Here is a 16703-nt window from a genome sequence, read left to right on the forward strand (position 1 = left end):
TATTGGGAAAGCTACTTTTCAGTCTTAGTATTGAAATCCTTATTTGTCAGGTAGTTTAGACATAAATGTAATGTTTTTGAAATTTAATTTACCCTTTGTTTGGATATCATTTTGGTAACAGTGCTGAAAAATAACTTTGATAAACTTCAACTAGAGATTAGACATCAAAAATGAGATCTAATTTGAATAATAAAAGATGACACATATAGCTTGTTGAATAACAAGTAATCTGTTCTTTTTTAATGAAATAATTCTTCTTAATTAAAATATTATATAAAACAGAACTTGAATAAAAAGGTTGAATGAAAATTACTATAAAATTAATAATAACTGAAAAGGACAATAAAATAAATCTGAATATTCTTTAATTATAAGAACCAATCTTGATCATGGAGAGAAACATAACTTTTCTACTAAGGTTTAAGAAGTTGGAAGTTATGGGCATGGGACAGTGAATATGCTTATCAGATTTGGTCACTGTGTCAATGGATCTTGCTTACTTCTTGTCAGAAGGAGACACACTCTCTGTGAATGAAGTGAAGGGCATATCTGGAAATGAGTGTAATATGAAACCAAGAAACAAAACTTTAAAAAATCAATAACAAATAACAAAAGGCTACATTCTAGAAGAAAAACAATAAAAGAAACATTTCTCAGACTAAAAATCCTTTGTGCAGGAACATTACTTTTTCTGTCTCTTGCAAAGGTGACAGGGAGGATAGATTAAATAAAGCTTGACCAAGATTAACAAAGGAAGATTATTGACCTTATCTGAAAGGTTAGAAATCTGTTTTATCATTAAACCTTGGAAGCCATTCCCTACCTTGGCAGAAACTGGTCTGGAAATATAGTGACAACTGCCATGTAAATGATTGAATCTCCTTATGGTTTTTACTCTGAAGACTCAAATTTTTGGCATCTCTATTTTCCTCCCCTGGACCTCCTGTGTCTTTGTTAGCAGAATCTCTGTAGATGTCTAACTGCCAACAAAGTAAAGAGAAACAAGCAACCATTACATCAGGTATTGGTAAGTACAATCCCAGGGAAGAAACACTAAAGGAAAAAAAGGATCTCTCTACTGGATATTGTGCCAGCACATATTAACAAGTTATTCACCATGTAAATGAACAATGGAACCCCATACTGAAACAGCTGTTAAATGCATAAAACTGTTAAAGGGATTAGCAGTGCCAGAGGCTGAAATGGAATCAAACAGGTGAAATGGCAATATAATAAATAGAGAATATTCCTGGGTAAAATAGCTTTGGTATTTAGCTTTCTACTGCTGTGGTAACCAGTATTTGTGCAGAATTCAAACTCTCTGGTATATTTTCTGTCTCTCTGTAAGGAACAAGTAATTATTAAAATGATGGAATTTTATTCTTTTATGGTTTTCTTTCTTCTTCATAGTATAAAATATTGTACACTATGCTTTTCCCCTAGGAAGCAACTTGGAAAGAATTCAGAAAATAGATTTCTCTGAAATCCTTGATGTTTATCATATAAGGGAGGCAACACCTATTACAATCTTATTTATTTTAAAAAATCATCATGTAATATGAACTAGGGAAAAATAAAACTGAAATATCTTTAGTGGAAAAAGAATCGCATTTGACTATTTCTATTTGTTTCATAGAATGATGAAGTGATAAGGAAATCTTTCATGGAGATGTACTCAGAGGTTTGCTTCACCGAAGTCTGTATATGAAACAAGCTTTTAGATCCTCTGTGTCTGACATATTTTCAGATTACAGAACGCATATCAGTTTACAACAGTTATGAAAAACGAACTGGTACATGCTATAGAATAGAAACCTCTTGAAAGCAGATTATTACATTTTGGTCTTCAAATTTTCAGCATCTTATTCAGTGCTATTCAAATTATTATAGGAGTTTAACAAGTGTTTTCTAATTGATTTCTTAGGCTCCAGGAACTTAAATGTATATTGTCTTTTGCATGTGTATCTATATCTAACTTCAATCTATTTCAGTCTAATAAATCTGATTACCTAAGGGGTTAATGTCACTATAATATAACAATTGATTCTTTTTCTCTTGATTCATAAAAGTTTTCTTTTAAATGGAAATAATTGATCAAATTCTTATAAAAGGTCTTCTCTAACTCCTCCAGTTGGAGGAGGGAGTAAATACCTCTAAAAATTGTGACAATGAACAATATTTTGGCAAATAAGCATCTGTGCTAGAATAAAGGAAAGAAAATCTGTGTTTAAAATATGAATCCAAGTGAGAATTCTTGAAAGGTATTCTTTATGGCTAATAGAGACCTCAGAAGGGTGTGAATTAATGAATGAATGAATGAATGAATGAATGTAGAAGGTTTGTTCCAGGCAAAACAATGTGAAAATTCCCTATCAGAACCAAGGAAGAGTCCAGTTCTATTGCAAGAGGCAGTCTAGCATAATGGTGACAAGATGTAGAAATAGAGTACCACAAAACCATAGGTCTGTGTGCAATGTAATTCATGGGTAGTTTCCTTGCTTTCTTCTTTCATGTAGGAAAGTCCTACATGTTATTTTCTGCTGATTAATTTTCTTTGTTTTGTGCTGATTAATTTTCCCTTACTTCCAGAAACTCTAGAGCAATAATTCTTGGAGAGAGTATACAAGGTGTAATTTGTTACCAGAGTTTCCAGATTTATTCTTTAGGATCTTTGGACATTGTAATTGGTTAAATGGGATGAAGGGAATAAAATTAGAATATTAATTGCTTTTATAACTGCTCAAGTTCCTTTAATAAGGAGAAGAATGTTCTGTTTCCTGGAATCCCAAGTACTATGAGAATATTAGGACTCAAGTGGATGTTTGTCTATGAAGTCATAATTTTGTAGAAAACAGGAAGCTTGACTTTAGTGTGTAAAGCTTGGTTTTAGAATATAAAGCAAACATAATGAGAATCAATTAAAACTACCATAAGTATACTAAATAATAAACCATGGATAAGGACATAAGTATCTGAGAGGAAATTTTTTAAAATTCTATTTAAAAAAGAGAAAAAAATAACAAAGGTGTTATAGTTGATTCACAGGCAAAATTTCTGAATTCATAGTCCTATGCCATCCTTTAGACTCTAAAACTTACTAAAAGTATAATTTTAAAAAAATAGTATTTACACATCTCTTTTTTCTCCATACTCCATGTATTTGGGGTGATATAACTATTGATATTGTCTAGCTGGGCTCCTGAGAAGAGGGAGGGATGACTTTTAAAAGCCCTAACAGTGCATACAAAATAATAAAATACATAATAAAAGATTTTCCTATAAGAAAGTCAGCACTTAAATAAAATTCATAAATAATTTAATTGGAAGTATAAACAGAGATATCCCACATACCAATCTGATGATCATCAAATTAATTAGCATAGGCACTCAGTCTTTGTGGAAACTTTTCATCTTAGAGATAGTTAGACAATCAATATTAGATTAATGGCTCATTTACTAAGGAATGAAGGATAACTTTTAAGAATAGCTTAATGTAAAAAAAAAAAAAGGAAATTGAGCAAATATAAGCTATTATATTACAAAATAAGGCCTTAGTTTCTTATTGTCACAGCAAAATTTGCTTGCTAATAGTTTGATAAAATCTGGCAAAGCAATGACAATACAAGTGTTAGAGTACACTCTTCTTTTATGTCTTTTCTTTAATATAAGTGTATGATACCTAATTGAAAAAGAGAAAATAAAAAATGAATTACAAACATAAGAGAATATAAAAAATAAATATCAGCTTTGATCTGTGATAAAATCATAATGTGTGGCTACAGTCTGTGATGAGTTAATCAATATACAGAATTCTAATCATGGCCCTGCCACTAAATGGTAATTACTATGTTTCTAGATAGTTTCCATTAGTTTTTGCCTCAGTTTCCTCTCCTCGAAATAGAAACTAGACTGACAAAATCTTAGACTTCTTCATTTCTATATATCTATCATTCTATAGCAATCTAATAACACAATATACACATAAATGACAGGTCACAAATGTAGTTGTGAGGGGGATTTTGCCCAAGCAAAAAATGTAAGGAAAATCTTTGTTATTGCAGCTTTTATAAAAGTTAAAGACAATCCCTAAACACTCTACCTAAATGAGAAGCATATTACAAGGTGTAATTTGTTACCAGAGTTTCCAGAATGATTCTTTAGGATCTTTGAACATTGTAATTGGTAATATTTCAATTTTATGTGTGCATTATCTTGTTGAATCCTTACACATTTTTGTGATGTACCAGCAACAACAGCAACGATAACAGGATTTATATAGTTTTGAGGTTTACAAAGTACTTTACATACATTATTTCATCTCTAAGCATCTATAAGGGAAGTACTATTATTATCTTCTTTTATATAAGAGAAAACTAAGAATGAATTGTTAAAGTGATTGACTCAGGTCACACAAGTAGGAATTGTCAGAGATAGTCCCAGAGCTCATTCTTTCAAAATAACTACCTTTCAGTAAGAGTTATGATTTTGAAAATGCATAATCTCCCCACTAGTATAGGTCTATAGTTTAGTAAATGATTTTCAGGAGTTTCTTTGCTGTGGCCAACATATTAATATGAATTTTCAGTCTTAGCTAGGTCAATCCTATGGCAATGGATACAAAACACATGAATAGACTAATAACAAAGAAAAAACTTGAAATTAAATTTTAAGATAATATAAAATGATATTTCTTCTAGTAACATAGTTTGTCAGTTATTCTCCTGTTGATTTCTTCCTTGTTTATAGGATGAAAATAAATTAATAAATTCCATGAAGCATTAGCTTCTCTCAAATAGGAATTTATCCTTCTTTCTCAACCTTATTTCATACCATTTTCCTCAACATATCTAATTGTTTATAACCATATTGAACTACTGAGAAGGAGTATACTGTAGTGCATGCATAGATGTTTTCAGATTCAGATGTTTTCAGACCATAAATGGTCTGAGTCATTCTTCCCTTTAATACATATTGGCTTTGAGATGGAGGGGTCATTGAAATTCTTACTGCTCCAGACAACCATCTGGAAGTTGCAGAGAAAGTGCCCTCTAACTTCAGTAGTTTTTTGTTTGCTTTATATAAAAATGAAATTATAAGTCCACTTCCTTTTCTTGATGGACTTTGGGTGATTCCTAATTTTATTATTAATTCTATCACTCCTATGTATTTGCCCTGGCCACCTACATCAGGCAAATATCACTTTTCCTCTACATTTCTACCTTGTAGAAATTTTGTCTTCCCTTAAGGCCCATGTCAAATGTAGCTAGGTGGCACAGGGGATAGAGTACCAGACCTGGAGTCAGGAAGACTCAATTTCTTGAGTTTCTAGACTCAGATATTTATTAGTTGACATTGAACAATTCACTTAATCATGTTTGCCTCAGTTTCCTCATCTGTAAAATCAGCCAGAGAAGGAAATGGTAGGCCACTCCAGTATTCTTGCCAAGAAAACCCACAAAGGGGCTCATAGAGAATCATAGAGAATCAAATACTACTGGACCGTCAGTCTAGTCTTAAGTACCTACTATTTGACAGGCACTATGCTAAGAGGAAATCAAAAAGAACAAACATTTATTAGAAGCCTCCTATGTGTCACTTTATAAATATCTTATTTCATCATCCCAACAATTCTGTGAGGTAAATGCAATTATTACCCATAACAAATTCAGGTGGAAGTTAAGTAATTAATCCAAATTCACACAGCCAAGAAGCATTTGAAGCTAGATTCGATTTGTCTTCCTGACTCAGTGACCAAAATAGACAAACAAAAAAAGCTGCTAATCTTTTTTTTTCTGTTATAAGAAAATGCTCCTGGAGTGTTTTTTGTTTGTTTGTTTTGTTTTGTTTTTTTAAGTGCACAGGTATTGTTCCCCCAAGTGTAGCTGTTACTACAATATAAATAAAATGTTCATACTCAATTAGATGGAGAAAACGCATTTTATTGTTTCTATCAATCTAATCTTTGACTGTTCTGCTTAGCCTATGAACTTGGTGAATTCTTTTATGAAGTAGCTTTTTTTTTTTCTTTTATACTGTAAGAAGTTTGTTTTGTTTTGTTTTTTAATTAAAGATTGCAACAGCATTTAAAAAATACAATGAAATGGTGTAAGTGTGGTTTTCTTCTGCTTTTGAAATAATGGCTTAATCTTTTGATCTTTTTCAGGAAGTTGATGGCAATAAAGTGATGTCTTCATTTGCCCCACATAACTCATCTACCTCACCCCTGAAGGCAGAAGAAGGTGGGCGTCAGAGCGGAGAGTCATTGTCCAGTACAGCACTAGGGACCCCAGAAAGGCGCAAAGGCAGCTTAGCGGATGTTGTAGATACTTTGAAACAAAGAAAAATGGAAGAGCTCATCAAAAATGAACCAGAAGGTAAAGACTAGAAAAATAGACCTACTTTTTTAACTTCTTGTGGATTTTATCAGTCTTAGGTGATGGTTTTTGCCTTCTATTTTTATTTTATTTTTTGCATTTTGTACTGCTATGATTAAATTGAATACTGAAAGCCTAACATTATAAATACAATGCAAGTATTACTTTTTTCAGATATGTTCAAGTGTTTTATATATTTTTCTCATTAATACATGAGTCCTGAAAAGTTAACAAAGTTATCTTTATAACTTACTTGCAATTTTAAATAGAGTTATTTTCATCTTATTTCTGGGGAAACTGAGGTACAGAAAAATTTATTTCAAAGAACAAAAATGAAACTGTGGTTATAGAGCCAAGTATTAAAACTATTTCTTCCAAATGTCTCTAGTACTCTTGTTAATTTCTCTTTATGTGTTTAATTTATTTTGGCTTCTATATTATAACACAAAAACATCATTTTATCCTTTGCAACTCTTTTTCTTTTTGTTTCACAAATCCTCCAAAGAAGTCTGACTAGAAACCTTAATACGCATATCTTGCCATTGAAAGAATATTCCTGGAATATTCTATCTAGAGGTTTTTCTTATATGTCAACATATGAATGGCTCGTCTAACTATGGCTCATACAGATCTTACCAAAAATCCCAGGAATTCTTTATTTTTATCATTTCTCATGATATAATAATAGTACACTAAATCCATTTACCACAAGCGATTCTATATTTATCTAATATATGGCACTTTTTCACATATCTTGGATGTCTTTGTATCAATAGATTCAGTGATATATAAGATCAATGTGTATTTCTAATATCATTTATAACTGTTTTCCAGAACCTTTTTTTTTTTTTATCAATTAATAGTTCCTCCAGTGGTTCACAGTGTGCCCATGCCTCATAGCATTTCCAATATTTATTGTTTCATTTGTTTGTCTTTGCCATTTTGATAAGTGTAGTACAGATTCTCACAATGATTTCATTTGTATTTCTTGTATTTATGATTTTAAGCATTCTTTCATTTGACTGTTGATAAACTTGCTTTTCCTCTTTTGAAGACTTCTTTTTGAAGACTTTTGAAGTCAGTCACTAAACATTTATCAAGTGTCTATTATATGCCAAACACTTTCCTAAACACTGGAGATCTAATTAATCAAGGAGATCTAATAGTAAATATACAATTATGTACAAATAAGCTATATATAGGATAAACTGGAAATAATCAAAGGAAAGCAGACATTAGAATTAGAGGGGATTAGAAAGGGTTTTCAGTAGAAGGTGGGATTTTAGCTGGGACTTAAAGAAATCCAGAGAAGCCAGGAGTCAGAGGTGAGGAAGGAAGATATTCCAGGGATGAAAAATAGTCATTTATCACTTGGGATAATAACTGACTCAGTCTTATATTTCTATATCCATCCCATTTATATCTTGAACATTAGAATTTTATGTGATTTCTTTGCAATGCTATTTTCTAATGTGTAACTTCTCTTTTTCTCACTGCATTATTGTATCTTGGACATAACAAACTTTATCATTTTTATCATTTCTCATGATATAATAATAGTACACTAAATCCATTTACCACAAGTGATTCTATATTTATCTAATATATGGCACTTTTTCACATATCTTGGATGTCTTTGTATCAATAGGTTCGGTGATATATAAGATCAAAGTGCATTTCTAATATCATTTATAACTGTTTTCCAGAACCTTTTTATCAATTAATAGTTCCTCCAGATATTTTTATAGATTTTTCTTCAATGAACAGATCCTCTTTTTATACCTTCATTCATTTTATTTGTGCAAAATATTTTTAACTTCGGTATTTGAAAGTATAAGTTGTATCTTTTATCACTTCTTTTTTGTGTGTGGTTAAGAGTTTTCTCTCTAGAGAATTTATAATTTCATTTTCTATTTTTAAAATATTATATGACTTTTTAGGTATAGGTTGCATATATTTTAGAAGAGGGGAGGCTTGCAGCCATAATCCAGAGAGAGATAATCTTGGGACCGGAAAACTCAGATTCATGTCCTATCCCTTTTACATACTGGCTGTAATCATGGATATATCATTTAAACTCTCTGTTCTGTAGGCAACTTTTCAAGATTGTAAATTGCACAGAAGATGTCAACTAACATTAAAAGAAGTTTCTGCATCATGTAATGACATCATAGATGCAATCCCTATCCATTTGAATTTTTTTGTTATCAGTAATAGATGCTACTACAAACAATATCTACTAAACTACTTTCTGTGTTTCCCAGAAATTCTTATTGAGAAAGGCGTTTTTAGACCTATTATTTGTCTTAGGTTTATTGAACACCACTTCTATGCCTGATTATATCAGCGTCTTGCTTATTTAATCTGTTCTTTAGACTTTAATTTTTTTAATCAGGAAAAAAATTAGTTTTGATGATTATAACTTTGTGATATAAATTGAGATATAATAATGCTAGACCTCACATCATTCTTATTTTTCATCATTTCTGTCCTTTCCTGTGTTCCCTTTTAGTCATTCATGACAGCACTCTCTGCATGGGTGGCTGAAGTGGAAGGTAAAAATTATGGGAGTTAAAGAGGTTCAGAAACCTGGATATAAAGATTTTTGAGAGGCATCAATGTAACTCTGAAATGCTTCAGTATAATCATAATCTTTCAGTCCTCCAGCTCTTCCTGTGCTTTATTTTTCCTAAACCTGACCTCTAACCTCACTACAATATTTTGTCAATATATGGTCTCTGACCCCCACCTTAGTTTTGGATTTTTTTCCTCTGCTTCCAAATTAGAACACATTAGATAATCATTTCAGTTTTACACAGTTCTCTTCCTTTCAGTCTCTTACGTCATCATATAGTCACTAAACCCCAACCCTGGGTTATCCAACCTACCTTACTTTTTTGCTACCTCTTATATGCTTCTGAACGCTTCTGGGAGAATCATACAACCAGTAAGTGATTGTGTCATAGATTTTTGTTATTTAACCTCAATCTGGCCTTCTGTGTTGCACAGGAATCCTCTTACTATTCTTTGATTGATTCTCTATCACCTTCCCCAAACTTTCTGTTCCAAATGTTGTTTTCTTCCCTCAAACTATACTATTCCCTAAAACTCTATAGACTTTGTCTCATAATTTACTGGATAAAAATTAATACCATCTATTCTGAGCTACCTTTCCTTTCCAAATCCAAATCCCACGTAAACTAAACATGATCTCTTTCATTTTTTTTAACTCTTTCATTACAGTTTCTGAGGAAAGGGTGCAACTTCCACTAGTCAAAGATAATTTCTTTACTTATGGAAATGATCCTGTAAGTTCTCCTATCCTCAAAGATTATTCTCTCTTGGCTTCAAGAGCATTCCTTCTCTCTCCCTAATTTTCAATCTCTCTTTAACCATTGGTTACTTACTGCTGCCTGCAAACACATTCCTCCATCCTTTGCAATTATATTAATATTTTAGGGTTTTTTTGAAATCTGGATATTTTTTCTGCAGATACTTTGGATACTTTTACTTTGAAATCTGGATAATTTTTATCCTAATAGTAAAAATCCTACGATTTTGCATTTTCTGTACTTAGTATTGATATTATGTGACTGTAATGGTGTGGTCTTCTCTAGAATGTTGTTTACAAAAAAAAATACCCTTTCTCATATTTCACTATGGATCTCTTTTGCATGTATGTAGATTATTTTTCTTAAGATTTTGTAGGGAAGGAAAAATTATAAATAGATGCTTATTGATATCTTATTATGTGCCTTTTTCAGTAATAAGAAGTTCTATGAGTTTTCCTAGGTATTTAGTATTCTCTCTCTTTTCTAGGTATTTAGTATTCTCTCTCTCCCCTTTCAAATATCTTGAAACTCATTCATTAATTCTTACAAAATAATGGAATATCAACCTTCTATATGCATGCTTTTTATTTAGATTCGTAGTATATTTGTCATTTTCATGTTACAGTACAAATATTGTATCTCAACTCATATATGGTATAAAGTTTGCTATAAACAAGTCTATCCAGTTTTTCCACATTTCCATTGTACTCGACATTTTGGAAAAGTAGCATTAATATAGCTTCAAATGACATGCACAAAACATATAGAAGACAATCATTTAACTTCATTCTTACCCTAACCCTAGAACACAAATTCTATTTTATACAGAAATTGTTTCCCTTTAGTCTCTTAATCCCCTGTGTCTTTCTGATATCTTGCATGTAGTAGGTTCTTAAACATATTTTTTCAAGTTGAATAAATTGAAATGTTATATTAAAAGGTGATTTTTTTAAACTTTCATTTAATGTTCATAGAGAGGCCCCTGACAAAAAAAAATTTCTGTGACCATATAAATTAAGGTGAATCTCAGATTCCAGAAACAGAAAGAAATTAATTTCTTCATAAAATTAATTATATAGACATGAAAGAATCTTAAATTGATTTAAAAATGGTTCCAAATGCTTTTGTTAGCCTTCTTTGGGTAATTTGTACTCATTTCTGACAGAGGCAGGATGATTAGAATAGTATTAAATGTGAACAGGATTGGTAAAATACATTTTTATGTATACATATATACATGTATATATGATTTAAGCAATCAATTTATAATTTCATTCATTTAATAAATATATATTGAAGCAGCTTAGGTGCAAGGCATTACTGTTTCTTAGGGTAACTAGATGACACAGTTGATATAGTGCTGGACCAGGAATCAAGAAGATTCATTTTTCTAAATTCACATCTAGCCTCACATCTTTACTAACCATATGACCCTGGGCAAGTCATTTAACTCTGTCTCAGTTACTCATCTATGAGATGAGCTGGAGAAGGAAATGACAATCCACCTCAATTATCTTTGCCAAGAAAATCCCAAATGGAATCACAGTCAGGAAGAACTGAGACAGCTAAACAACAATAGCAATAGTCCTCTGTCATAGCAGACCAATTTCTTTTATCCAAAAAAAATGCCTAATTTTGTTACTATGTAAATTACTAAGTTATGTGTTGAAATTGATGTTAAAATTATTGGGAATTAAAAATTATAAGGAAAATATGTTTCTAAGAGAAAAGAGATATGACTTTAAGATTTTTACATGATAATAATATCAAGCACACTAAATGCTGTTGATTCCTATCATCAAACATAACTTAATTATTACTTTGAGAAATCAGTTTTGTTAGCATACTGAGACAGCTTAGTAACTTTGGCCCATTCATATAATGACTGGTGGGTCAATAATAGAAAATGAGGACAGAACCCATATATTCTTTAAGAGTTTGTTGAGACTAACAGTTGATTTTGTTCATGTTCTCATTTAAATATTAAGAAGCAGCCACATTTATATTATGTAATCAAAATTCTTACACTCATTCAGAATATAAAAAGAAGCTCTTTTTGTTGTTAATTAAACTAACAGTGGTTCTAAAAGAATCCTTATATTTAACATAATCCTTTTATATGTATTTTCTGGAGTTGAATCTGATGTTTTCCTATTAGTACTTCCACAAGGTTTTTCTTTGTCTTCTTTTTTAGTCATTCTATTATTCATTACATGTGACAATGATAGTAACGATTCTATATCACTAAAAATCTATAAACACAGGAACCTAATATACTGAATAAGTATCCAAAAATATGTGTCAGAAAGTGACAGACATATAAAGATGTACTTATTACCACTTCAGAAGTAGCTACATGGCTCAGTGAATAAAATGCTGCATGGAGTAAGGAAGACCTGAGTCCATATCCAGCCTCAGATCCTGGGCAATTTGCCTAACTTTTGTTTGCCTCAGTCCACTGGAGAAGAAAATGGCAAATCATTCCATTATCTTTGTGAAGAAAAACTCATAGACAGTATAGTTCAAAGGGACAAAGAGTCAGATACAGTTGAACAACTGAATAACAAAAGTGATCAATTCGGTAATCATGGTACCAGCTATTCAAAACTCCATAACATTTATGGTATCTATCTTACCAACTAACTCATGACTCATTTTCATATCTATGGCTTATTCATATATGAAGTAGAACCCAAGTTTAATGAGAACATTAGAATATTGGCTATCCACATGGAAAACTGTTCCCTATACTGGTGATATTTAATTTCTATGACCAACACAATATTATCAAGAATGATTTTATTAAATGTGACAATTTAGAAGAAAATAGTATAAGCTCATTGCAGTTTTGCTGAACTTTAAATTCATTATCACATCAACCAAATAAAGATATGTATATTAAAAGAAAATAGAACCAAATCAGTTTATTAACCACATAGCCATGATTTATAAAGCAATGTGTAGTAAAAATAAATAAAATTATTACAATAAAAAATTACATAATCTACATTGATGACATCAAGGAAATATATTAAACAGAGCCTTCATCTTAAGGAATCTATTTTTAATGATATCAATATGTTTTTGGCCTTGATAATTGTAAGCTTCTTAAGTAATGACAAAGAAAGATAGAAACTGAAGGTGTTGAGTCTGAATTTAAAGGCCATAATTTACCAGTGATTGAAGGCACTACCCACAAATACTTTGGTCTTCTTCAGCCATGACACTACAAGTATGAAGAAATGAAGCAAATATGATGATTAATTACATTAAGATATTTACTGGCATCCTAAAATCAAAGATGAATGGAAAGGAAACATTTAAATCAATTTATAGTTAATATCAATCTCAAAATATAATATGCGATCTACAAAATTAACCATAATGTCTTTAGAATGCATCATCAAAAGTAATGCAATATAGTGCCTATAACTATAAGATAGTTATTTAAAAAAATCAGAAAAGAGAAAGCGGGTTGATAGACCTTTTCAGATCACATGGTAATCAGTTCAAAACCAGAAAAAATTCTGAAATAGGCAAATTTTATTTATCAGGCAGTGATTAAATATGTCATTGGGATTGTCATTTGTAATTAAAAGTGATTTAACTCCAGATAGTTGGCTACAATATGGATTAGATCCAAGAATACAATTAAAAGGCTCTCCTCAAGTGATCCTTACATGAACTCAGACTACATTATGTCCACAAAGATGCACTAAATAGATGACTGAGTTATGTGGATTATTTGTGGAAACAGAAGAGTTTATGATCAATTTCATGACTAGGTCACTGATACCAGACATAGCATTGATCTGTTGAAAATTTAAAGAACTTTGTTTTTAATATATATCAACATACCAAATATTCCTGCTGAGTATCAGTGTCCCAATACAGAATATGTTTCAAATACTGAAGTTTAAGTTTAACAATATATGTAACAAAATAATCATTTCTTTCATTTAGTCATTGTTCCATTGTCTTTCAAAGGACATTAAAATGAAGATCAAGTTGTAATGAAAATTTCATTAAGCCCCAGTTAATTCTTTATGAGGGTGTTCCCCAAAGAAATGAAGAATAAAAATATAAAAGATTCCTTCTGGCCTCCTCTCACCAGAAGCAAACCAACTAAACTTAACAAATTAGAAGCAAATGAGAAATTGTGTCACAGAAAAGGAAGCCACTAAGGTGAATCTCTTAGAATAAAAATTAGATTTGCATAAGGGCTTCTTAAAGGTTTGGTCTCACTAGTGTTCTTCCTTTCCTCAAATAGCTTATCTTTATGATGTGAAAAAATTATTTTTTTCAAGTTGTAAATAGAACAAAACATCTGTTTTAACTTTATTTTTTTATTCATATCATTACTTTCTTTTACCATTATATTTGTCTCTTCGAAAATCTCCTTTTTAAGCAATATGTCCTTTTATAGATTCTTATCAGACTAAGATAATTATAACAATATAAAAATCTCTACACACAGCAAATAAATGAATGTTTGTAGTTACAAAGCTTACTTTTACTATTACCATTAATTTGGATGTATTTAGTAATGCTAGATGAAGATATTGATGTGTTTGGATCTATTGTCACCATACTGTCAAAAAATCCTGTTTCAAGACCTCATATCGGTACAATAGCATCAGATCAGTTCTTCATTGAGAGATTATTAAGAACAATATTATGTGAAGTGATTATGGTACTTCATCACCTGAAGGTTGACCAGTAGCTAATATTAACAGAAAATGAAGTATGGAGAAAAAGAATCTTTATTGACTTTGTTTAGATGGAATAACCATGCTAATGAACATATGTGTGTGTGTGTGTGTGTGTGTGTGTGTGTGTATATATATATATATATATATATATGTTTATGTATATGTATACATTAGAAACACACACACATATACATTCAGCTTTAAAATGTTATAGTCTACATCTATTCTAGATTTTGACAAAATTAATTTCAAGTATTCAGAAAAAGGGTAGGTATCACCCTACATTCCAAAATTCTATGGGAAAGTGAGCCTAGGAGGATTTGGAAGCTCTTACTGAAAATTCATGAAAAAAAAATGAAAGGGAAAGAGAAATAATTCTGATGAGAAGAAAAAAAAGCAATGTAGTCCAAAAGACTTGGTATTAAAATGCAGGAAAATCCACCAATTTAGCCTTTCTTTTATTTTGTTTGCTTAATTTTTTTTTTCTTTTTGAACATTATATATAGTGTTTTAACATTACAGTTATCTCAATATTTCTCTCCACCCACAGAATTTTATAGAAATGAAACTATGAAGCAAAGGCAACCAGTACAGTGACCTCACCAAATAAAAAAAAATTAAATCATGTGCAGAAGTTGAAAACAAGAGAAGATAACAGAGAATGAATGCAAAATGCAATTTATAACAATGTTATATAGAGTACTAAATTTTATAAAGAGCTTGGGCTAGTAAGAAAGACAAATTGTAACAAAAAGGGTTATTCTGAGGCAAAGAGGCATTTCAATGAAGCTGCTTGGAGTCATTGGGCCAGTGATAACTAAAATAGAAAGGAGACAAAGGCTTAACTTTTGTTTTTCTTTGTTTTCTTCTGCCAAGGAGACTAGTCTTTGAACTGGCTAATGGGGTATATGTCAAGATTTGTAAACAGGCAGCAAGAGAACATGTATCTGGCCTTCAGGGGTTTATGGGCATGTCCCCTATCTGGAACAGATAAACAACATCCAATGGCACTGAAACACCTTGTAAGACATAGTTCCTGAACCATTAACAGTAATACTTTTACCAGTGGAGTAGGAATAAATACTGAAAGATGGAGGGCAGTGTCATAATTTTCAGGATTACTTGACTTATAAATTATGGAAATTCTATAAATATACTTAACCTAGACTTGAGAAATATATGTGACAAAGTCTTTCTTTGCTATTCTTGCAACAATAATAAAAAAGATCTTATCCAGGAGATAGTACATTTAAAAGAATTCTGGAATGGATGAGTCACTGAGAGTTCTCCATTGGAGTTCCCTAGAGGTTTTTGCTAGACCCCTTGTGCAAGATAAAAGAATAGATCATTATACTTAATGAGTTTGCAGGTAAAACCATATATACTAGAAGTCTAGCATGGGATGATAGAAGGTATTCCAATTTTTTTTTCAATAGAGTTAAATTAAGTATGTTGAAATATAAGAATAAACTATTAGCTAGTGAGTCAATTTCAGAAATGTAAAATGAAATGCCATGGCTAAAAAGCAATTTATTTGAAAAAATTAAGGGTTTGTAATGGAATGGAAATCAACCATAGTAAATGGAATGCACAAAAACATGGTCTGAAGCTGCATTAAGATAAAAATAATGCCCACTTCATATAACATGTGTACACATATAGATATTTTTATAAAATATGTGTGTGCATAAATAAATTTTATATATATATATATTTGCATATATACATATATATACAAATCAGAAAGAAAAAGAGAATATGTAAATACTGACAAATTAAAACATTATAAACTAAAATGAGGTAGAGAAAATTGAAAATTGTCAGAGTAATGGATTCATCAATGATTTAAGACTGGGAAAATAGTTTGGGTTTTCTTTTTAAATATATTTTCATGGAGTTATATGTAATACTTCAGTACAAGAAATGTGTTTTTCTTTCTGAATACAAGACATAATTAGTAAGTTGAGGAGATTAAGATTTGTGTTACTTTGATTGTTCTTTTTATAGTTTCAGCCAAAGTAAAGTTGTTTCTTTCCAACATCTATCTCTTCTATTTCTTTCTTTTGTTAGAGATCAGCACTAGCTTAGTTGAATCATTAAATTCTTTCTGCATGAAAGGTGGTTTCTTTTTGAATATTTTCTTCTCTGACACTAAAATTCTTGTCATCACTTAGGTTTCAGACTTTTGCCTCCTTAAATTCTACAGAAAAAATCTTTGTATGATACTTTATTATGAAGAGACCAAAGGCATAAGCTTATAATTGAAGTCACACAGTGTTATTTTA

General features: G+C 30.9%; 1 protein-coding gene across 1 annotated transcript in view; it reads left to right on the forward strand.

Moving 5' to 3' along the window:
- Window positions 1–16703, forward strand: part of SOX5 (SRY-box transcription factor 5) — a 449917-nt gene that overhangs the window by 121276 nt on the left and 311938 nt on the right. The window contains 1 exon segment of the mRNA XM_074268831.1: window positions 6164–6374. Coding sequence (XP_074124932.1) covers window positions 6164–6374 — 211 coding nt within the window.

This window comes from Sminthopsis crassicaudata, chromosome 5, assembly GCF_048593235.1.
Source record: "Sminthopsis crassicaudata isolate SCR6 chromosome 5, ASM4859323v1, whole genome shotgun sequence".
NCBI lineage: Eukaryota > Metazoa > Chordata > Mammalia > Dasyuromorphia > Dasyuridae > Sminthopsis > Sminthopsis crassicaudata.